Raw genomic sequence first — 24,777 nt, forward strand, 5'->3', positions numbered from 1 at the left:
TATTGTGATGGAATTCCCGAGCAGTTGTTGCCCCAACCTTTTAGCCTGAACAGACAGGCTTCATGTTGCAGAACACAAGCCCATGTGATAAATGATATCAAAGCTGAATGCCCTTGATTGACAAACGCTGTCTCATCTGATGACTGTAAAACAGTCCTGAGGGCTGATCTCACCACTATTTTGGTTGTTTTCTTTTTTTTTTCTTAATGCATATATTGCAGAAGGGTTGTTTGTGCTTCTGGTATGGTTATCACATGCAAATGAGCATGCTGTTTCCCAGATGCAGATTTCATATTTATAGATTAAATACAGCCTGAAAAATCATATGTTAATTACATTCTGAGGGTTTCTTGAACAGGTTTTGTTTTGCTGGAAATAGTGCAAATTCCAGATCCACGTATTTAGTTGCTGGAAGCCTGGTAATAAATACATCACGCTTTAGAAAAAGCTTTTTCATCATTACTGTTATTAATCATTTACCATTAGCTCAATGCTTCAACTTCTATCCCACATTATGTATTTGTTTATTTGTTTTTAATAATCTCTATTGCTCAGAAGATAAGCCATAGTCTAGGAAGGGGGGTGGGAGGAGGGCTAAGGATCAAAGCCAAACAAGCAGCTCAGCAGAGATACACTGGCAGAGGAGAGCTGTGAGGAGATGCTTTGAGAAGGACAGGAGTCCCTGCAGGCAGCTCAGTTAGCTATAAATGTTTTGCGTTTTTTTTTTTCCTGTTGCCTATAAAGGTCCCATACCACACACATCATGTTGAAAACCCATCTTCTAGGGGTCCCTCCTCTAGTATGCAGTTTGCTGTGGCCAAAAGAGACACTGCAACCCCACGAGAGGCCTCGCTGCTCCCTGGGAATGGAGGTGTCCAAAGAAATATGGCTCCTCCTCTGAGCAGCAGGGAAAACCCCACAGGTTGATTCAGCTGCAGGCTTAGAAACTTTAGTCGTAGATGTTGGCTGGCGGCTGTTAAAATGAGAACTAGCACAGATGTACTTATATCCCAGCATATCAAAGGACACACCAGAAATACTCAGGAAAAATGTGCTCAATAGGAACTGTAGCAATTCTCGTTCTTGAACTCAAGCCAGCTTTGCCCTTTGGGACTGTGTTATCACAGGCAATGCTGAGCAGAAGCCCGTTACGATAAAAGGGGAGAAAGTTCTGCAGAAGGTGAATATATGACATTCAAATTACTTTCTTGTTTACTGTCCCAACAGTTGCAAAACATCGATATAAAGATGAAAGCTTAAAATACACAGTGAAGTTCATTATTACAAAGAAAAGCCTGACACAACAGCCATTCAAATCCACAGAAAACTTCTCACTGTTTCTCATGGGGGCGGGATCAAGCCTTTACAAGGCACATAGGTTTTCCCAATAACAAGTGGTTAAAATACAAACCTCTTTTTTTCTGTAAATGTAAGTCCTTTGATGACCAATTATGGATTCAAAGATATGTCCACAATCACTGGACTAGCAGGAATGATTAGTATGGACTTCAAGCACAAATAAGTCTCACTTTAAAACAGCCTGCTGCAGTATATTACAACAAGAGAACAAACAGCACCAAAATACACAGTACATTGTGAATACCCTTTTTTCCCCTCCCCTTCATCCCTTTTTACAGGTCTCATAAATCTTTTAGTAAATAAGTAAATCACAAAGGTACCAAAGAAACTGGCAAACTAAGAGGTCATCTACATAACAAAGCATCTCCATAGGCAAGCACGTCTCGCTGCGGAGGGCAGCACTGTGCAGTTCTGGAATCTGAAGCCACCGATGGCTGTCAGGTGCTGTGCCAACCTCCCTGCTCTACTCCCAGGACCCAGAAGAAAATGCAGGCATAGGACTGTTTGGTCATATCAGTTCATCTGAACGCAATTCAGGTACTATGAGGGCAGCAAAAACCATGCCCTACACTCCTTGCTTTCCCCAAGCATCAACACTCTGTTCGCTTTTCGGCCCCCCAACAATTATGTAGTCAATAGACATATTGATCTTTCAGTCTTAAGAAAGATTTCATCTTAATAATTTCATACTCTCTATACATAACTAATCTTGGCTTTACAGACATAGACGTGCCTGTCTCATGTACATGACTACATTCAGATCGATGTAATTGAAAAGACACCTGCTACTGCAAGCTGGTTAGGATGCAACATGATCAGAACATTTGACGTAAGCTCTGTGTGGAGCAGTGCTCCACTGTGTACAAGAAATCATCCTCCCTTTGAGGCCTTACCACAACAAAAGTTTTGTGTCTGCTCAAGGACTATATTTCTTCTATGTGATCTTACAAAATGATACTGGTCTGTGACAAATTGGTACACTAGAGACAGTGTGCTGAATTAGATAAATCTGATAGTTTGAAGTAGCAGTCAACTCCTGTGATGTTGGTATGTTTGAACTGAATAATAATGCATGTCTTACTATCTCTTCTAAAAAGAAACCAAGAGAACCCCAAATCTAATTACATATCTATCATTAAAGTGCTCTACACAGACTGCTGGGTATCGGCTGTAGTCTTCCAATTCACTGGAGTCTTAGGACAAGATTCTGATAGGCTTTTCTTTCACTTTCCCATGAATGATGTTTCTTCATGTAGTCTTTGGCCCTTGTGACAATTTCTCTTTCCATAATGGGGTCATTCATCAAACTCTTGGACAGCACAACAAACTCCTAAAATGATAAAGAAAATAACAAATTAAAAATTCCTTGAAGTTCTAATGATACTGCAAAAGCTTGTACCCACATCTTGATTTCAGTAAAGCACTTCAACTATGAGCCAATATACGAAGCTGTTGAAAGTCCTTTTTCAAGGTCAAGTACCGTAGTGTATTGGTATACACAAAGAATGATCAATAAATAATTATTTTATACATTATTTTACATAGCACATCAACTAAGACATTCAAAATCAAAGACAATCCCAAGAGTTTTAAGACAAATACGAGCAACAAATTTAATGACACAAAAATTGTTTACCTACACAAGTGTCAGAAAACCAGGCTTGCTATAAATTAAATAATTCACCTGGTCTTCTGCATGAAGCAGAGCTGACATCGGAGTGTTTGATCTCAGCTCAGCTGAACTTATATCTCATTGCTACTATGGAATCTTTAGTTAGTTTTAGGTTAAGACTAAAAAACTCACTGCATAAATATAGTCACAGTATAAAAAGCAGAGCAAGCATGCAGCAACAAGCTCTTCTGGAGTAGTTGCATCTTGGCAGTTACAGATACAGCAGTGTTAGCTGAACAAACTTTGCAAAAAAACCATATATGAATTTCCTTTAACTTTACTGGGCAAAACACAAGACCTTGCAGATTACAACTATTCCTTTGCCTGCTCCTTTGCCACTCTAATTTAGTTGTAGGGAAGAGAAATTGTGAACTTCAAACATGTGAAAGGAGTTTTGATGTCTGAACTAATCTATTCTAAGCAGCTGGTCTAATTTTCTATCAAGAGACAACTTCCAATACTTCAGCTTGATTACAAATGTGCTCAGATCTTCGCAAAATTGTGTCTCGGTTCAGCTCAGAAAAGCAGATAGCTATTGTGTCATTGAAAAATTAAGATAATACATTACTACACAATAGGTAGTGAAGATCATTGCACAGGGACATGGGGGACAAAAAGGATAGAAGAGGAGATTCATTATTTACACAATCTGCCAGCTATGAAAGGAAACACCACAAGTAAGACCAGAACTCATACCAACACTAGGCTAACTAGCAAACTATACTTGAAAACCTAAGTACGTGGTGCATATAAATACATACACAGATACAAAATCTTTGGTTACCACAGAATCAATGTTGCTGTTGTCATGCAAATGATGGCTATTCATAATACATAACTATAACGTGACCCCTGGGAAACACTGATATGTGAAATCACATTGAACATGTTATAATCACTGCTTTGACTCTGACAAGACAAACTACCAATATATGCATCACTGCCACAAAATTTAAACAGTTGGAAATGCACATCAGTTCTGCTGGAAAGGTTTGTAACTAGATAACAGAAGAAGATGATTTTCATACATGCATATTAACGATCAACTCTTATTTTACGTAAAACCAGTACTGCTTGTAATCTTTGCTCTGTCCGCACAGCACTGGAAGAGCAGTCTCTGGAATAGCCACGAGGACCCCATGCTTTGCATCCAGCCTGCTCTCCACCACGACTGCCTTGCACTCAGGTGTGTGCTAATTCAGCCATCCAGTTCCCTACTCGGGACCCATGTGGGCTGAAGCGGCCGTTCTCTGACTGCGTGGGAGACTGTCCCTACGGGAGACTGTCCCCATGGAAGATGGGTGAGTCTGCTCTGGAGAGCAGCCTGAGGCTGCATCTGTCAGACACGGCTGATACAGCCAACGACTCTGGCTTTAGCGACACGTTCTTTCCTTCCTCCATATCTGCCACGAATACAGAGCAGGGAAGGTGGGAAAGTCTTACATGACTTGTGTTGGCTTCATCTGATTGCCTGTATAATCACAGTAATAAATACTGTTCACACTGAACTACATTCCAACTCTAATTTTATGCTTCTGTGGAGGATTTTATTTAAAGTAATGTTTAAAAATAATTTATGTAAATTACCTAAGAACAGAAGCAGTAATGTAACATTTCTTGACAGGTAGTCCTATTAGCATTCTGGTAAAATGTGGATATAGAGGACAAAAACTTGGAAACGCGTAAATGATAGAAGAAATGAGATCCTTATTCACAGTTATGATATTTAATGCTGGGGATAATTTCAGGAAAATGCCAAACTGAGTCCAAAGCATAAAAGTTGAGAAACTGCAGGAGGGAGAAATAGCAAATGGAAAAATACCAGGAGACTGAGAATAAGGACTTCTCAGCTTTATCCCCACTTCTTCTCCTAATCAAATGTGACCACCTACAAGTCACTTGCAATCTGACGGGAAGCCAATGGGAAGATTCACTATGACTTATCTGGGTTTTGCCTCCTACCCTTCGAGCAGCTGGCTTAGCTTGTTTTTCGTTTCAGATGCTCAGCTTTGGATAGCAATAACTTCATTTTTCAGGTGTCTCCCTTAACTACAACTGACTTGCGTTTCAGCTGTAGTTTTGTGGTGAGTCTGAAGAATGGGGTCCCGGGTGCAGAATGCGGACATTCAGAACTCAGAGGTCTTTCAGAAAGTCAAGCATTTAATTTTTCTTTTCTAGACGCCTATGATACACAAACTACTTACAGTGGTAGCATTTCTCTGTATCAGTTGTTATGCTGTAAGTATTTGTGTGAGGGACATTTGCACAAATATCTGTGCACTCTTGTATTTTGTTGTAGATGTGAAGTAAGCTTCACTTTTGGTGAGAGGGGCAAAATTCACAAATTACTTTTCAATTATCAAACATAAGAATATGCACTTCAGCAGCCAAAATGAAGGAGGTGATATGCATGCTAACTTAACACTTGGAGGACACCCATATCTCTAATCAGCCTTTTATTCACATACAGAAATGAGCATAATTACTATACTTCTGACAGAAAAACACAGTGTAAAACTTGAACCTCAGTAGTTAGCCACAACCCAGAAAAAACAGGGGAGAAAATCATTTTATGCACATCCAGAACTGGTATCACATGTCCCCTTTTTATGGGTAGTACATCACCTCAAACACAGGCATTTTTCAACAGCAACTTCCATAACATATTTTTCTCCTGGTAAATTGACCAATCATCTTTAAAGAAAATGTCAGCTTCTCTATACAGTACCTAAAAGAAATTCTGTATAATATTTTTTAGAGACCCAGAAATACAAGTGTCTGGGAGATAAAGCTAGGAATTGAGTGCACTGAGTAAAAAGAATGAATATTCCTTCAATTACCACGAGAACTACACTGGTGCCACAGCTCACACAAAATGAAAATAAGATGCATGGTTAATATATTATTTATATAATGAAAGCAAGTCTGCAATTAAACCATTTCATATCAGCTTCAGCAGATGAAAGAACATGATTCTTAAACAACAGAGAATCACCCCAGGGAAGGCAAATGCCAGATGTAAATTCAGAATACCGACAGATCTACCTAGTGGCAGGCAAAGCTCAGAAGTTCGCTGGCACATCCATGTGCTTCACAAGGCAATGGGCCAGTATTTCTAGGGGAGTATAAACAGTGATTGCTGGCACTGCCAAAACCTGCACATTAGTCCATTCAGTGTGAAGGTTCAAAGACCTAAAAACTTCGGCTGTATTCTGGCTTGAAGCCCTGGCAGAAATGGCATTGGCCCATGTTTGGCAGAGGAGACTGATGTACCTTCAATGTACTGCTGCCTGCACTCAGCTGAGCTGTGTTGCCCTCTGACCACTCAGAAAGTTGTCTCTGCTAACAGGAGTCTTTCCTGGTCACGTTCTTTCTCAAACTCTGCTTATGCTTGGCCCCTCTCTTATTGGCTTTGTCATTCATTTACCTTTTACAATTTTGCATTATTTATGGCCCAAAAGCCACTGACTATTCTTATCTATTCTTATCTCTCACTTATTTTTTTATTTCAATTCCCATTAACTCCGTGTCAAATATTCCATAAACTTGCAAATTCAGGTAGTGGCAGGATCAAACCATGATTTAAAAGTAATGTGCACAGATGATGTAGTATCAAGGACGAAACGTTTCATAGCTTTCACCTTCCCATTAACTCTTTCCAACCGAGTACTGTCTTCAGTGACTGGCAAGGCTTTCGCTATTTCCAGTCCTGAAGCCGCAGCCTATGTGCAAACAGTTAATGATGACTACAATTACACACAAATTATCCTACTTTCCTGTAAGCCACAGAAGCTCACTTTAGCAAGAATAAAAGACGAAAACCAATAGCATTCATAATTTAAAACAGTTCTCATTGTGTAATGATCAATTTCTATCCCTCTAATTTAGCTTTCAAAAAAGAAGGTAGTCCACAACCAGACACAACTGCTCATATCTAAGCTAACCGTATTGTAAAGCTTTCCCTCTCCACATCAGTAACAACCTGAAAATAAGCAATGCTTTCTACTTTTGACCTATGATAGTCTGCATCATCACAACCAGATAGGATCCACTAAACTTGGCAATGAAAATTTCTTTGACATTTTCTTAAAAATCTTTGGTGGCTCAGATTCTTCAAGATGGAGACAGCTGTTCCCAAGCATCTGAATAAATACTAATCTCTCTGTATGATTAAAAGCATTTTCCCCAACTAACCTGATGCAAGTTTACCAGAAACTTAAGATGTCAAAGTAACCAGAGTAACAAAAACCCAGAAAACTTCTTACCAGAACATATGTTTTTCCATCCCTATTGTCAGACTGACTCTTCTAAGGCAGTATTCAAAGTGCCATGGGCAGCCTGTTACTTCTTCCAACAACAAAAAGATGAAGAATACCTTGAAACTGTACATGTGCTAACTTTATCGCATTTCTTTGGTATAATATAACCCTCAATCTCTGGTAGACTGTGTACAGTGGCTTAAAAACTGCATTTGATATGGTTTCAGGCGATAAGGAACAAGAGGAAATGGTTACTCTATCTTTAAAACCATTCTGTGTTCATCTCTGCAAGAATAAAGTTTTTCAACAGCTCTGCAGTGGGATTAGAGTATTATCCTGCAAACAAATATTTTCCTGACCCATTGCAAACTTTGATAATTTATACATTATTTAACACCAATGAAAGTATAAAAGGGCTTTTATTAAATGAGATACAACTGCTGATTTACAGAGAAAGCAGGGATATTACTTTCCTTTCTAAGATAGGGTAACTGCACAACCATTAGTCATTCCAGTACAAATACTACCTAGGAGTATGACAGCTAATATGGTAAAGCAAGTTACCCTCTTCACTTAAGAGAGATTCTGCGGACTACTGAGATAGAGTAACAGCAAAAAGGGGGCCAACAAGCAGCAGCAGAATAAGGGGGTTTCTGACCTTTGGCACAGCACACTGCAGAGAAGGGAGCCCAGGCAGAAGGCGTTTATATAAACTCAGATTATAGTATTCTAGACACATTTACAGCCTGTGACTTTAGTTCTGATATTAAAAAAAAAAAGTCCTTAGCCATTTGTACAATTACTGATGTCTCTGGGAGTACTTCCTGTACTTAAAATTGCACTTTCCTTTAAGTGAGGAAATATATAGCATATTTTTAATTGATCTTGAATTCGAAATAAACACTTGGACTGTAGGATGCTTGGAGATCCCAGCAGAGGCTTCTTGCAAGGATGTATGATGAAGCTAATTTGGTCTGGTACAAATTATGTATTTGAATTCCAAGCCAAATGTAACTCCCATGTAAAGGGAAACCACAGAATGTATCAGAATTAATATCAGGCGAGCCATAAGTCTGAGTGTTCAGTATAATCATATCTCCTTGAAGATTTGAAGAAGCGTAGGGCAGTCAAAGGGCTCTTTGCAGGGAATACACGTACAAATAACTTTACAAATAGCTTTACGTCTCAGCCTCCACTAGTCTGGAAGTACCCCATTTCCAAAGAATATGGGACAAAGAGGGAATACTTCTAAAATGAAATAAATTCCAGAAGTTAACAAAGAAATTTTTTTTTAGAAATCAGTGGAAACATTGACTATTTCAGAAAAAAAACCCCAACAAACCATGAGCTGGAAGAATTTTTCTATTAAAAAACCATCCAAAAGTAACTTGAGAACGCACCTTCCTGAAACACAACTTAATAGGATGGATTAATCACACATTCCATAAAGTAATAAATACAATGATGCATTTTCTACTTTGCAAAATTATCAAATGGACTATTCTAGTAAAGTTTTTTTAATCTTCAGCTGGATAAAAACACCAAGCAAATCTGTGTCTGAAAGTCATCTTACACCATATTCGAATATGTTACAGTGAAGCCATAAGGCAAGAAAATACACTGAAATTAAAATTTCCAGCATTTAAATACGGGCAGTGTTCCCTCTCTCCCCACTCTTACTTATCTTCACAGAAACTCCATTCCAACACTTTGCTTAATTTTAGTCATTAATTACTTTCTGACTGAGCAGTATCTTGGACTTAATAATGCTTTCTATTAACACTTCTAGAAATTATAGATAATGTTTATCTAAAACTTCAGGCTCATAGCCCTTTTTTGGTTAGCTATTGCTTGCCTAATATGAGTTCATATTTCAGTTAGTACCTGAAGGGAAATACGACATATGCATAGCATCTCCTCCAGGGTTTGCTTATGGAACCTTCACAACTGAAGTACATCAGGCTGGTGGGAGCGGAGCCCCACTCAGCTGGGAGGCTCTACAGCAGCACGGCGGGACAAACATTCAGCAAGGCTGACACCTAGTAAAAGTTTCGTGAACTGCAAAGTGAGTGTGAGACAACAGCAGAACTTCAAGCAAGGCAGTCTAACACCCAGGTTTTTAGGAGAATCTGAGAAAAACTGCTGAGTGTCAAAGCCATGTTTGCAGACAGACACAAGCACGTACTGGAAAATGAACCTAACCTATGGAAGGGAAAGGTTGAAGCATCTGTTGTGTTCTTACCTGGGGATCTGAAAATAGCAGTCCTGTTTCCTTATGTATTACTATTGCTGCATTCCCAGGAATGTTCCTTGCCAGCACTGGAATATCTAAATCCATTGCCTAGAGAAAGGAAACAACAGTTTATTAGGATTCAGGGATTTTGAGATGTTAATAATGACAATTTTAAAACGAAAAACAGAAACAAGAAATCAATATTCTTTCCCATCTCCAATTTTTTAGCTGAAACCACCATTTCTAAGGTGATCTCCTATATGGAACTTCTCTGAAATATTTTGTTTACATTTTTGTTAGTCTTGTAACTTTGAACACATTCGCAGAAGCAATCAATCCAGAAAGTCAATGGATAGCTGTTTAATCCTTTATTCTTTTCCACTTCAAAGTATGCAGTTTGTTTCCCATTGGAAGGTCCTGACATATGGCAGGTTTTAAGAGGATAAAACTAAGGTTCAGATCAAAGGTTGTCACTGTAGCTCCTAGTGTTAATGGGCATAGATGAGAAGATTAGTTCATAGCACAAAAGGCCAGTTCTCCCAACAAAGAATCTGTTCTCTTATTCCATGACAACACACTTTTCACATATTTTCTGCATGTGTAGAACTGGAGAGATGTGGGCAGTTCAACGGCAGTGAAGGCGATCGTGGAAATCACTTGGCTCCTTCTCCCCAGTCCTGATCCCTACTGGTCATGTAGGTCTCTGGAAGGAGGAGGGTTTTTTGACAGCATCTGTTACTATAGCGTCTCTTGGACTTTGAGCACTCGGGGACCACAGGCGGGTATGCAGTGATGCAGTGTCCGACTGAACTATACCAAGGAGGGGAGAGGAAAGGTTATGCTTTCAGAACACATTATGCTTTCAAAACATACCATCTACAAACCTATTGGTGTGGGACTCCTCAGAGACCAAGGAACACATCTAAAGAAGCAGGATTTGATTCCACATAAATTACAGGCTGGCTGCTTGATGTATTTATTCATTTATTTGTATGTATATGTATGCGGGCACGTATGTATATACACAAAAAAAAGGAAAGGAAGCATGGGGTCTCCGCATGGTAGCGTTTCAGGCTGCCTGCAGAACCGGGGCAGAGGCACAGCACAGCATCCGTTCAAAGCTAGTAAACCATTTCCAAGAGACCTAACGCCTGGCAACTTATAAAAATATGGCTTAGATTGTGAAGTAACTAGTGTGCAAACCCTGGCCACTCAACTCTGTTACTCAGGCACATCTTGATCTGAAACTTTAATTACTATTGATGAAGTCTGGAGATGCATTGACTGTAATAGCAGGAAAACTCATATTGCAGAATTATCACAGTGTCAAACAAAAGAAAGAAATTCAGTCCCCCAAATGTTCAATCTGTTTCATACTGATTCCCTGTCACTTCAGAGTGAATGCATTTTTAATTACTGCCATTACACCCCCAGATGGGGAGCAATTTTGCTTCAGCCTACATAGCAAAACAACAAAATTCCAAGGAGAAAACCATGCTTTTTTATAGTTTGGACAAAACTGAAGACAAAAATACCCTGGCTGATAATGTACAGAACCAATTATGTTTTGAACAGTGAGGGACTGCTGTGACTTAGCAACATGTCTTAATAGCTTAAAATACGCAAGAGAGACACTGTTTGAATCACCACTGCAGATGAATTTACTCTGGACACAGAAATTCTATATTCCTTCTGGCACAAACATCTGCTTTGCAGCAGTTAGCTCTAAAAATAATTATAACCCTTAATGAAATAACCTGTTCTACATACTTTGCATCAGAAACTACTGGGTCAGCTGGAGGTAATTCAGACACACAGATTAATGAAGTGAACACAAACCAGAATAAGTAAATGGGAAATACAAGAACTACAGACCAGAATTCTGAATTTATCTAAGTGTCTAAAGTTGTTGAGATACAGCTGTTTTTAAAATTAAAAAATATGTCACTTTGGTGAGAGGAAATACAGTTGTTTGCCATCCACAAATTAATCTGTCACTTGCTCTGACTTCACTGTTAAACAAAACAAATCTGTTTTCAACAGGTAGATGTACATAGAATGACAGTATCTACTTATCAGTAGAGCAAACGTCTTTGAATTTCAAAGTTCACCCAGGAAATGAGAGATAGCGGTGCCCCACTCTGCCCGCGTTTTGAGTCTGCAGGTCGAGGAAGCTGCTTTTGGCTCTAATCAACTAGCTTCAGACCTAACACGGGGTTCCCACAGAAGCACCAACATCTCAAAGAGAGACAGAATTTCTGTTTCAGCTCTTTTTCAGTCCTTCCTATTACCAGGCTTAAATGCCCTTGTGTTCAGTCTGCCTGCTGTTGATCTCACTCAAACACGTTCAATGAACAGGGAAGATATTTTATTTGAACTTCTGAACTGAAAATCAAGCATTGATAGGGGCAGTGAAGTGTGTCAGCGTTCATTGTCAACTGCCGAAGGCCCTCTCCTCACCTCTCTGTATTTCTCCTTTACAAAACTAAGAGTATTTCAGATCTGGCTACTTTCCAAACAAGGGATTGCCCATTCAAGGGAAAGAGCACCATTTACAAAAAAGAAAGAAAGAAGAAAAGAAGAAAACACACTAAACACAGCACAACTAGCCCAGGACTGGCTGTTGGAAGTGCCACTATCCCCATCGTAGTTGCCTGCAAGACAGAGAGGTGTCTGGATTCAAGCATGTCAGATGTAGCCGATAGTGGACACTGTGCCATTGGGCTGTGCATCGACAGTGATCGCCAAATATCTGTGAGAGGACCCTGAGGCAGTTCTGTGTCCAACTGTACCCACTGGTGTGGTTGCACAGGCTGCCACAGTATTGCTCTACTGCAGTTTAGATTGGACTGTAGCAAACATGTAAAAAAATAACTGTCGCAAGATAAGTTCATTCACTTCTGTTTCCGAATGCTACGTAGTTGATGACTCACTGAAGTTGATCAGTAAGTTTATATTTAATTTTCCATAATTTCTGAACTCTAAAGGGAGAGACATTTGTTCTGTCTCATAGAGCTGGACGGCAGTAACTGCTACATAAGAAAACTTTCAGGTCCCAAAACACATAGGTACCAATGAATTACAGCTACAGAAAGACAGAACAGATGGCCAAATACATAAGATGAGGGGCTGGCTTGATACCAGCTAGCCTTAAACAAATGGATTGGGCTGTAAATAATTACTGCCTGAAGTGGCTTAGAATTTAATTTAGATACTTAGTCTATTTTTAAGCAGTAAAAAGAATCATTTGCATTGTTGAAAATATGTATAATTTACTGACCTACGTTCTACAAATAATAGCACAGAATAACATTTTAGTCCATTGGCCATCTGTTTTGTTACATTATTCTGACTGCAAATATGTTTTAATGCTATTTCAGAAGGATGCAGGGTATAAATTTCAGCTTTGGAAGCTGGTTACACAACAAGCACTTCTAACAAGCAGTATAAGGGTTGTAGAGTAAATACAGGCATTATTTACTATTTTGTCTTCTGCATGGTCCCTTGTTTTCTTCCTCCTAGCCTATGCATCTTTTTGTTGGTCCCTCTTCAATTTTACCACTCTACAACATCCCTTCATGTTTAATTTTTTTTTCATAGTTTGAGGAAAGGCTGAGGGAGCTAGGCTTGCTCAGGCTGGAGAAGGCTGAGAGGGGACCTTATAAATGCTTATAAATATCTGAAGGGTGGGTGTCAGGAGGATGGGGCCAAGCTCTTTTCAGTGGTGCCCAGCGACAGGACAAGGGGCATCAGGCACAAACTGAAGCACAGGAAGTTCTGTCTGAACCTGAGGAAGAACTTCTTCCCTCTGAGGGTGACGGAGCGCTGGAACAGGTTGCCCAGGGAGGTTGTGGAGTCTCGTTCTCTGGAGATATTCAAGACCCGCCTGGACAAGGTCCTGTGCAGCCTGCTCTGGGTGACCCTGCTTCGGCAGGGGATTGGACGAGATGACCCACAGAGGTCCCTTCCAACCCCTAACATTCTGTGATTCTGTGATATTCCAAACGGCCTGTATTTCACATGCTGCCTAAGACTGGATTTTGCCCTACAGCAGAACAGAATCTGGCCATCTTCCTTTTCTATGATGACTTTTTTTTAGTTGGCTTTTTTTTTGTAAATGCATAACAATCTAATGATTTTTACAACAGCTGGAATACTCTTGAGAGCACAGAAAAAACGCTCTGATGAAATGGTGCTGGAGTCAAAACCTTTTTCTTACCAACTGTATAAAGAAAATACACAGATTTCCAGCAGCACTGCCTTTTTCACCATCACGTGCCCAGGCACATGCAGAACTCCTGAGCTTTCTGAGGAAGAGCTGTATTAAAACGTTTGCTATAATGCTTGTTTTCACTTCTGATGTCAAACAGAAAATAGATTAGTTACAGCAAAATCTCTCAAATATCAGTACTAGATGACAAAGTAATTAGTTATGGCTTCTAGTTCTTTGATACCTTAAGGCAGGTTGAAATAGATACGATTATACATTTATTTTATTTATATATTAGATATGTATCTCATACTAAAATACTGTTTACAGATTCACAGATCTTGTTAAATTTTGAACTTTTAAGAGAATGAACGTTGCATTTCCAAATTCTAGGAAGATGTTATCTCCAGCCTAGGACCAAAAGATTTTTATACATAGTATTCTGCATTATTAATTTAACAAGATCTTAACAGATGGCCTTTCCTACTGCTGGCCATCACAAGCAGGGACTTGACTTCATTAAATTGACACATCCTCTGAGAGACTTTTACAGTCGGATATTTTATAAGCATGACATCAAATCCTACTGTACAACTGTCTAATAAACAAACATACAATACAAAAACAATTCTAAGTTTAGAAGAAGAATTCAAACCAGTCTGAGGTACTAAAAAGGCAAGCTTCAGGTAGTTTCTCAAGAGATAACTAAAGACCTCATCCCACTTGTAGAAAATCCTGACTCAGCTGGGACTGGAGCTGTTGTCTCGCAACACCTGTGCCATGCCAGTTGGACTTCCTATTTCAGGAAGAAATTCAGATTCAAGATTTCAGTTTGCACCTGTACTTGGTAACTCATTAGCTTGTAACCAATATGTACTTCAACTAGCATGCTCAGGCTTCTGAAAGCATGCCAGCTCTTCTGATCCCTGTTACGTGAATTCCATGATGAACTCCAAGTTATGAGTTCTCAGTTCAGACATTAGACTGTTCCTCCTCCAATATTCAACAACAAGGCACCACCAGACTGAGGCTGGTGGAAAGAAGTGGGTTATGCCTATGATTATAGATTTTCCAGGAGCAAGTATTCCACTTCAAAATATTTGAAATTGCATTTTACCTTCAACACGTGATTATGCATGCACACAAACCAAATCTGACTATTAAATGTGACATTACTCCACCAATGTAATAACAGAAGAAAGGAGAGCAGGATCTTTTTCTCCTCTTTTTATGAAAAAGTTATCATGTACAAGGAAATAGCTAACAGCCTACTATAGGTCAAGTCTTGCACTTAGAAGAGAGAATCTAATTTTTCCACTATGGTCAACTGTCAGTTTATTTTAGCATGTTTAGCTGTTAAACTCAGATTAAGACTTCAAGGTAGATTAAATGTTGATTAACTTTATTTTTAGTAAAGGTAGTGTCCTCAGAGACTTAAATGTACCCATCATAAGGCTAGCCTAGGACATGATATGCACAGCTACATGTAAGACACAAAACTAATACTATCTACTATATATGTATAATGTATATAATATATATGTATAAAAATACATATCTGTATAAAATATAGATAGGTATTTTTCATCATGAGAAATGAAAATGAATACTTCTTGCTGATTCATCCTAATATATACCTTTTTTCTGATTTAAGAAAAACATCAAAATGGAGGAAGGTAACATCGCAAATGTATATAAACACATCCTGCATAGAATGTTCTTTTGCCAGAATAGTCTTGTAATTCTTAGAGAAAGAAGAGAAATACAACAGGAAGTATTTACTATTCTGTTCATGTAGTAATTTCCAGTGAGAAGAATAGTTATTGTGGAGAGTTTTTTTGGTGTTTTTTTTTTTTTTTTTGACAGGTCTGGTTATGAATTGTGATTAAAATACTCAACATAACTGTGTAGTGGAAACTTAAAGGGACAGAGGTGGTATTATTTGACTCCACTAGAAGTGGTATTAGACTATTTAATAATAATATTATTATTATTACGAAATAATAATATTTCATGATTCTATGAAAGACAAGAGAGTGGTAGGAATACACTCACTCATGCAAATCAAATGTACTCATCCACATTCATGCTAATAATGTGTATTACTAAAACCGTTCTGGATTTCTGTAAAAACATCTATGCCTATTAAGGCTCTTTAGTATTATTTCATACACACAGAGATTCATACTAAATGCTTATCCTCACTGGTGTCTCTTTGGAGATTTAATGTGTTAAAGATATACTAACACTAATGTTTTTTGTTGAAATCTGAGAAGAAACTCATGCAAAGTCATTTATTTAAGTTGGTATTTATCCAGCCATAAGAAAAAAACATTGCTTTTTTAATGTATTTTCCATATTATACAACTACTGAAGTGAAAAATATGAGGGGTTTTTTTAGGTTTTTTTTTCCAGACAAAAAATTCAAGCTTTAGAATGTGACTTTGATACTACACACTGAATGATAAAAAAGTAACCAACCTTTGAAGCTCTGTGATGTAATTGTACAGACAAATAATTATTGAAATGGCTGTAATTTCAATAAACATTCATTTTCCCCCCCAAAAAAACCAAAACAAAAAAACAAACAAACAAAAAAAAGCCAGGAGGAGTAGGGAGGTGATCGTGTCCCTGTACTTACCACTGGAGAGGCCGCACCTCAAGTCCTGTGTTCAGTTTTGGGCCCCTCACTACGTGAAAGACATTGAGTTGCTGGAGCGTGTCCAGCGAAGGGCAATGAGGCTGGTGAGGGGTCTAGAGAACAAGCCTTACAAGGAGCAGCTGAGGGAGCTGGGGCTGTTTAATCTGGAGAAGAGGAGGCTGAGGGGGGACCCTATTGCTCTCTACAGCTACCTGAAAGGAGGCTGCAGTGAGGCAGGTGTTGGTCTCTTTCCCCAGGTAACTAGCAATAGGACGAGAGGCAATGGCCTCAAGCTATGTCAGGGGAGGTTTAGATTAGATATTAGGAAAGATTTCTTTACTGAAAGAGTGGTCAGGCATTGGACCAGGCTGCCCAGGGAGGTGGTTGAGTCTCCATCCCTGGAGGTGTTCAAAAACTGTGTAGATGTGGCACTTCAGGACATGGTTTAGTAGGCATGGGGGTGTTGGGTGGATGGTTGGACTTGATGATCTTAGAGGTCTTTTCCAACCTATGATTCTATGATTCAGCCACACAGAGAACAGTTCAAAAAACTCCTTCCTTGTTGACTTAGTCTTATAGTTACCAGATTCAAAACTTGTCAGAATTGCAACTTCAAGAGAGGAGAACAAAAATCAGTAGTTCCTGAAGAAGTCTTAACATTACCTCTGGAGTAAACTGGCATTATCTTTTTGGTTTGAGTTACCACATATTTGTTAAGACACTGAACTTACAGAATTGCTCCCTCTCCTTATAAAAGCTAAGGAAAGTGCCTCTTAACTGCTCAAATCTGATGGGAAAATGATACCAATTGTCTCATTAGCCCTGAGTTTGCATAACAATTTGTATCAGGCCAAGTGCATGTGCACTTCTGTTGCAAATGCTGTGTCTCTCAACAGTCTTCCTGGTTCCCCCCCCCCAACTCACTGACACACTCAGGAACCAAATCATATTGATTTTTGGTCATCTGTTATGTGAGTGGTCTTGAAGGGAACATGTAACTGGTTAGGAGTAGGTGACAGTTACTTAACTTTTACTTCTCTGAGTCACTGATGTAGTTGTGGCTGTGTACCGTGTTGGTACACTCCATTTCATCTCAACTACCGAACATACAAAATTTGTCTAGCCTGCCACACTGATAAGTTTGGAAATGTCACAGTCTGTAGTAATTGTTGTTTATAGAGTATTGTTGCTGTGAAACAGCATCTGCTTCCACCTCTGAGCACTGGCATTTTAGAAAGGAAACACACATTCGCTATCCTACCTTCACCTAACTTTCATAATTGTTAGCTCACTTTGTTCTTACTTACGAAGGACTTTCAGATGTGTGGAAGAAAAGCATGCTAGCAATGCAACATGTGATTACTCATTAGAAACAGAAATAGGAGGTTCATTAATACAAACTTCTTCTGATGATCTGCTGAGATCATCATGAACCAACATTCAACAGTCACAAAAAAAAAAATGGACTAGTACAAGGCGTCTGCCCAAAGGATTTCCACTTCAAGTGCATCTTTTTCATTCCTAGAAGGCATTTGATACTAAGCAGCACCCTACTTTGACAGGTATGAAATAGACCTGGTTATTAATTTGCAATACTGATGGCAAAAAAATTACCTGAGCATGTCATTCATTCATTAATCATTTCAGAATTAAATAACCAAATACAGTTCTTAGATTGCTTTTTGAAAGGATGTAAAAATACATGAAAGTCTATTCTAGCAACATTACAAGGAAGTGGATGCTGAATCAAGACTAGCGACAACGCCAGTAAATCAGAATGATTCTTATATCTCAGGTCTGTATTGCTAATTTAACAGAATTGATGAAATTACATTCTATCCTTTAAAAAATAATCAGACAAAGCATAAAAAATGGAAGAAAACCTTAATTACTAACACTTACAAAAAGAAATATTTTAGCTAGTCTTCACCAGCTTTGAAACATGAACATAAAATGTTGACACACATTTCCAGTGATAAAAGGCAATTTCAGATTCTCTGTAACCTCACTGTAAAACCTTACTGCTAAGATGCAATTACCTCCAGAATTGCAGCAGACATCCCCTCTGAAACGGAGCTGTTCACCACAGCAAAGCACCTTTTCATAGCAGCATGAAGATCATCTTGTGGCATCTCCTGTAATAAATGTACTCCAGGTGCCCTAGAAATAAAACGCGTACAAATAGGACACCTCCTAAGAACGTGCTCTAACAATTCTTCCTAAAACTTAGGGCAGTGATGGAAGGTGGTCAGAGCAATTCAGGCACAGTTGTGATGTTAACAATCGCTTGCCCACGGGCAAGCCACTTTACCACGTTTTCCTTAGCTTTCTATCCATAAATGCAGTTATAAACTCAATAGAATATACACTGCTAACTGCCGCTCCGTTGTCCTGAAGTTTTATAGTTGATCACTTAACACCATGCACTGTGAACCATAATCGGTCTCACAAACAAAGGAGCTGAGTTCAATGGACAGGAGTGCAGTTTTCCCTTAAAGAATTTGTGTAATATAAGGAGGATGCATGCAGAGATTTATGAAAAATACACAGTTTAAATACTTAGGGAAATGGAGCACTATCATCAAAATGGTCAGCTGCAGGAAATGCTGACTTTTCAGATTCTGGCTTGTGGGGATGGAATGTGATTCTGAAAGACCTCTTCTGCTTCCTCGTGTATTATAAGCACTCTTGTGTTCTGAAGGGTTAGTTTCTACTGGCCTCATCTTCCTCAGATTAATGAAGGTCAGTCAAATCAAGGGTGAAGAGTTGAAAAACAGGCTAATTAGGTGTTCAGTCTCAGATGAAGTGAATGAGATTTTTAAGACTGGTGATTGTTTTCAAAAAGCCAGCATCTCCTCCGCTTGAGAAGCCTCTTTAACCTCGACATGAGATCACTAAGCCAGGTGGAAACACAAGTGCATTTGACATTCAGACCAGCTCCCTGTCAACGAGGCTTTCTTAAACATTGGTTTTCTGATTGTGCAGTAACATCCAGCTTCTGCAGAGATAAGTAACTGTATCAACTGGAGTACAAATACATGATTACAGAAGCCATGTTTCCCATGAATAACCTGATAGACAACAAAAAACATTATCTCTTGCTCCAAAAATGGAACTGCAAAACATGTATTTTATGCAGATTTTATTATCAGAAATTATCAATCAGAGATAATATGCTTGTTCTGGTCAAGTCAGACGATTTTAAGTTCTGCGGACACAAAAAAAAATCTCATTTCTCTAACATTTAGATCCTCCAAGCAGACAGCATATAAACTAGGGACAGAAAACACCTCTACAGGGTTATCTTGTCCATCTACTCGTTTACCCACCAACAGCAAGTACACAAAATCTTGCAGAAGCCAGGATGAAAGAAAGACTGAGAAGACCCAAAAAGATAATAAATATAAATCACATTCAATCAGGTATGATTTAACACAAAACACGAAGAGATCTACTGTTAGTTGAAAATTAAAAATGTCTAGAATACCTAGTTTGAGGATGTTATATGCCAAATAATCAGTACACATTTGTTAGTCATATGGAGAGTTGTGCACGTATGTGCACTTGTATATACAAAAGAGCATTTACACATATGATTTAAGAAAGCTAGTCAGCCCACTGCTTTCACCTGGAGCAGATAAAAGGCTTAACATTAACTTCTTACCTTTTAACTTTTTCCTTAACTTCACTTGTAAAAAGTGGATCAACCTAGAAAGGAATATACACACAGGTATATGGCACTACTTTAGCACTATAGCATATGTCTGAAATACCCAGGAAATAAAAATAAATTTTAGCACATTTTTTACTAAAATATTCACATGAATGTGCTAAGCTGTAAAATCATACCCCAGATCTGTAACTTGGTAGCTACATGTGACTCTTCAGACAAACGCTCGCATGAGTGATTGACGCTCAGAATACCCAGCTGGGGGGGGAGCGTACAGTGGAGCAGAGCGTGAGTTGACTACTCCACGCTAAACCTTGAAGTGACTACTCGAACGCGGCATAGCTTTGGGCTACTGTCAGAAGGGGGGATTCCATTTCTTCTCCCCTGACATCCGTCTGGCTGCAGGCCCTAATTAGAGCTAGATCTGTTTAACATGAATGGCTGTTTTCAGATGACTCTGCTATGGCTAACGTGATTCAAATGACCAATCTGACACCTTACTCTCTAAGTGAAGACAACGCACTGATGTGCCAAGCATTTGTCTGTCCCTTTACATGTGGCATAACCAATGTGAGGAAGGAAAGGATCTTTGCAGGCTTTAGTTAACACAGGAAGCAATCTGCATGTCAGCTGAGACAGTCAGATAGATGTCATGCACTGACAGAAACATTGGTTTGAAAAGTAATCAACACAAAATTCTGAAATACAGTCTAACATGAAGGCATGCTAGAGTTATTAAAAAGTTGTCTAAGGTGGGCGATTAACTCCAGTAAGTTTATGTACAAAGCTTAACTATGTCTGCTATTTTCATTTAACATGATCAAAAGAAATAAACAGAACCTGGAAATCCTTAACTAGACATGAAGAACAGAACTGGACTTTTTTTGTTAAGGCTGACTGACTATATCATATTAATTTATGATAGCTTACACAGCATGCAGCAATTGTAAGTACTGGGAACAACATGGCTTATTTTTTTAATGCATGTTAATATTTTGGTTTTGGGTTTTTTTTCACATTATGATATAGAGAACACTCACTAAGCATTTTGGAGAACGTCTGGAAAAAAGTCAGTATTTATTTTATAACTATGATTGTGTACTTTGAACACAAGATCAATTATTTCATGAAAACAAGGTTTCATAAATTAAAAGATTCAAGCGAATCACTCTTGCACTAAGGAATTAATTCCTACTGAATGCAAGAAATAAAAGGCTTGCATAACTGCTTAAGAAACTATTTTTGGTAACAGCAGGGGGGGAAATCAAGTGCTCTTTCCTGAAGCACCACCTGATCCTGGTGACAGAGTATGATACAGATCCATACACTAAATCTGTATGTCATGTCACAGGTTCCTTTTGTATTTCACACTGAACTTCATAAGTGCTATTTCTATATAAATATCTTTTCAGCTTTTTCCCCAAAGTACTATTTTGATGCTGAGTTCTTCTCATGAGGAAGTATACTCTGTTTCTGTTAAAATCAATGGAGTACTTGCAAGTGATTTAATGAGCAGTGGGATATGGTTTTTTGCTCTTCTACCTTTAGAAGGATGAGAAAAACTACAGTCTGTGACTCATAAAATTTGTAAGATATTAATTTCTGCCCCATCTACTTCTGTGGAAGCCAAGAAATTGCCATCTGCCTCATAAACAGAACAATCCTTTAAGCTGCATTCCTCTACTGGTAGATATTCCAAGAAGACTGGCCTGAATATGAGAACTCAGTTAAAATATTACTTTCAGGATGAGTGTAGGAATGACTTAGAGAAGTGATCCCCCTGAGCTACATTTAGGAACTTGAGGGGGCACAGTTACCTAACCACAGGCTCAATATAACAGAAATTAGATACAACATAAGCTGTTCAATAAGTTGGAATTGCACTTAAAAGATGTGACTGCTTCCAAAGCCAAGTGTCTATGGCAGGATGCCTAGCAACTTCACACAGTCTCAGAAAAAGCTACTGAAAAGTATGTTATTTCCACCCAAAATGTCTCCATGATCAGTTCTTCCGCAGGTAGAGGGTTTGTTGTCACCTTTTATTTTGTTACCTATCAACGCAGCAGGCAAATATGATCATCAGTTACCTATAATTTTTTTTTTTTAAATCATCTATCCAGAGGAAGAGCCTTCCGAGAGCTGCACATTTCATCGATTTAGCAGAGATCAGAGGAAGGCAGCTTGTGTTGTATGAATAGTCTTTACCAGAACAGATGAGGTAAGATGACACATGGAAAGGGGAGCGGGCACATAGCAAGAAACCACACCTAACAGGACCAGATACACTATTTGGCAAGTTCTGCTCTGCTGACAGGCAAAGAAACATCCGAGACATGTTTGACAGTGCAGAAAGTCACAGATCAAATGCTGCACAAAGATATATATTAAATTGCTGTCGTATAAAAATTAACTCAGACAGAATCAATGGACCAGAAACATCTTCATTATAATACTGGGACTAGTGTGGCCCTCTACACTTTGTAGGGAAAATCAGGTCTTAGTACATTTAAAGTTCTGCCAGAATATCACCCAGAGTACTAAATAGTGAAAAGCTCTATCTGCAAGCATTTTCAATATGGATAGGAAGAATTTGCTCGATTGCTCATGTTTGTGAGGTTTCGACAGCATCGTTGTGGAAGGAATCAGCTTTATTCACAGCAGCAGCTGACCCCACATTACAATTTTTATCTTGCTGATTGTTGAATACGCTCAGCAAGACTGAGCTTCCCCTCCAGCTGAAAACACAACTGTTGTCTGCAGTGCAACACAATTTGCCTGCAGCAAATGCACCAGAAATTCAAGATCCTTGCAAACATACTGAACTTGGCCATTCTACATCATCTTTTCCATATAGTAAATGCTTAAGGAAATTCAATGTCTTCTGGCTTAACCTGTAGCTCTACTACAACAATTTGGGAGAATTAACAACTTGTAAAAAATATAGTTTTAACTCAGCTGAAACAATTTGGCAACTAAGATCTAAATTCACAAAACTTCAGGTCTAAAAAAAATATAGAACTTCAAAAAGAAATATTGGAACAGGTCATTTCAACATTTCTAACAAAAGTTTCATCTTTGGGGAGTTTTTCTTTAAGAAAAAGCAAACAAGGGTTTAGAAGCGTTGTCAGCTTAACAGTAGCAGTAGCCCTTACCTTTTAAAAAGCATCTCTGTGAGGAGGACATTTATTCAGGATGTAGCTGGCAGAATTTCATATTCCTCAGCAGGCTAAAGAATTTGAAATTTTATCTCTGTCTCCTGTCTGATTTTCCTAATTATTGTACTCTAGGATATTCTGGAGCAGGTGATGAGACTTCCTGTAGTTGATTAGTTTAGTTGTGTCAACAGCTGTTTCTAGAACTAGCCCCGAAAACACCAAGCAGGTAACAGCCATCCATTATAAAGAGATGGGTTGTGTGACCCAATCAGTCCCTCCATCTGTGGAGGCAGATATTCAACTAAAACTGTCTCAACAGTCATGGAAAGAAGTTGGACAGATGAAAAATAGCTGTCAAAGAAAAACAGTATCATCACAAACAGCAATATTCTGTACTGTCTACAAGAACGGCTAAGAATTACGCTGTGAGTACAAAGTAGGCTTCCAGAGGTTACCCAACAGCTGGACGCAAGTTTTGTGGCCTTTTTTAGAGTTTCATAAACTTCTGTTCTCAGAATATAGAGCTGTTGAAAATTAGCTATTGTTTTAAATTTCATTACAGAAGTGAACAAAAGGAAAACTGGAAGAGGAGATAAATGATAAAAATTTTACATTATGCAGGACCCAATCCCATAACATTACTTAGGTTGCACCATTGGGAGCGTAGGGAAAAGGTTATAATCCTATGGAAGCAAAGCAGAAACGAGCGTGTGGGACTTTTGCTCTTTACATTCTTAATTAATATAGTCTTAATATGATTTTCTTTAAATATGCACAACAAACATGACGTGCTTCACAGATAATAGCACCAATTTTCTTAAGATTTTGTGGTTTGAGAAGTAACACGGATAAGAAAAGTAAAGCTGAATACCAATAGAGCTGAGATTTATGTTCAGCCTTTAGCAATATTTTAGTACTATGGGAGAAATCTGTTTATAAATGTTTTAAGGAGGTTCAGTCCTTGATCCTGCCTATGCACTGCCACAGGGTTATTTCTGGTAGCCAATTGTAATGACGTTAGCTTATGAAAAAGTGAAGCAAATTTAAAAAGGTGACTAAAACATTTAAAATCCTCACTGGAGGCAGCAAGTACATCTTTTGATTCTAAAGCACAGCTTTGTTACACCTGCTCTAGATTTGCCTTCCACACCAGTTCACTTCCAAATCATTTTGTGCATTAGTGTGGAAACAAATGCAGGTAAAATAAAAAAATGTAAAAACAACTTTTAAAAATAAAATCCTATGTCCCCAAATCTACAAAGAACAAAACTGAATGAGAAAATAGAAAAATCATTCTTATTTGTCCATTCGGATTCTATTTATTTTCTTATAAAACAGACTCCCTGCAACTTTTCAGGCTCATGTGAAGATGAATCAGAGATGAGACTTATAGAGGGACACGAACACATTACCCAGATGAAATAGTGAAGCTTTTAGTACCCTTTTAGCGTCAGCAAGAGTTTGTTTCGTATGACACAGCTGCCTACTCACACCTTTTCCACTGGTTAGAATACAGCTACAGGCTGCCTTTTCAAGACTTCTGCTGCTATGGATATACACAAAGAACAACTGATTTCT

At 38.6% G+C, this 24,777-nt stretch overlaps 1 protein-coding gene across 2 annotated transcripts in view; it reads right to left on the reverse strand.

Moving 5' to 3' along the window:
- Window positions 1-449: 449 nt before the first annotated feature.
- Window positions 450-24,777, reverse strand: part of GLT1D1 (glycosyltransferase 1 domain containing 1) — a 61,579-nt gene continuing 37,251 nt past the window's right edge. For both annotated transcript variants that reach the window (XM_075434593.1, XM_075434594.1), the window contains 4 exons: window positions 20,039-20,082; window positions 18,414-18,534; window positions 9,533-9,631; window positions 450-2,689 (listed from right to left, as the gene is read on the reverse strand). In XM_075434593.1, coding sequence (XP_075290708.1) covers window positions 2,543-2,689; window positions 9,533-9,631; window positions 18,414-18,534; window positions 20,039-20,082 — 411 coding nt within the window. In that variant the 3' untranslated portion in view covers window positions 450-2,542. The remainder of the gene's footprint in view (window positions 2,690-9,532; window positions 9,632-18,413; window positions 18,535-20,038; window positions 20,083-24,777) is intronic.

This window comes from Opisthocomus hoazin, chromosome 13, assembly GCF_030867145.1.
Source record: "Opisthocomus hoazin isolate bOpiHoa1 chromosome 13, bOpiHoa1.hap1, whole genome shotgun sequence".
NCBI classification, from domain to species: Eukaryota; Metazoa; Chordata; class Aves; order Opisthocomiformes; family Opisthocomidae; genus Opisthocomus; species Opisthocomus hoazin.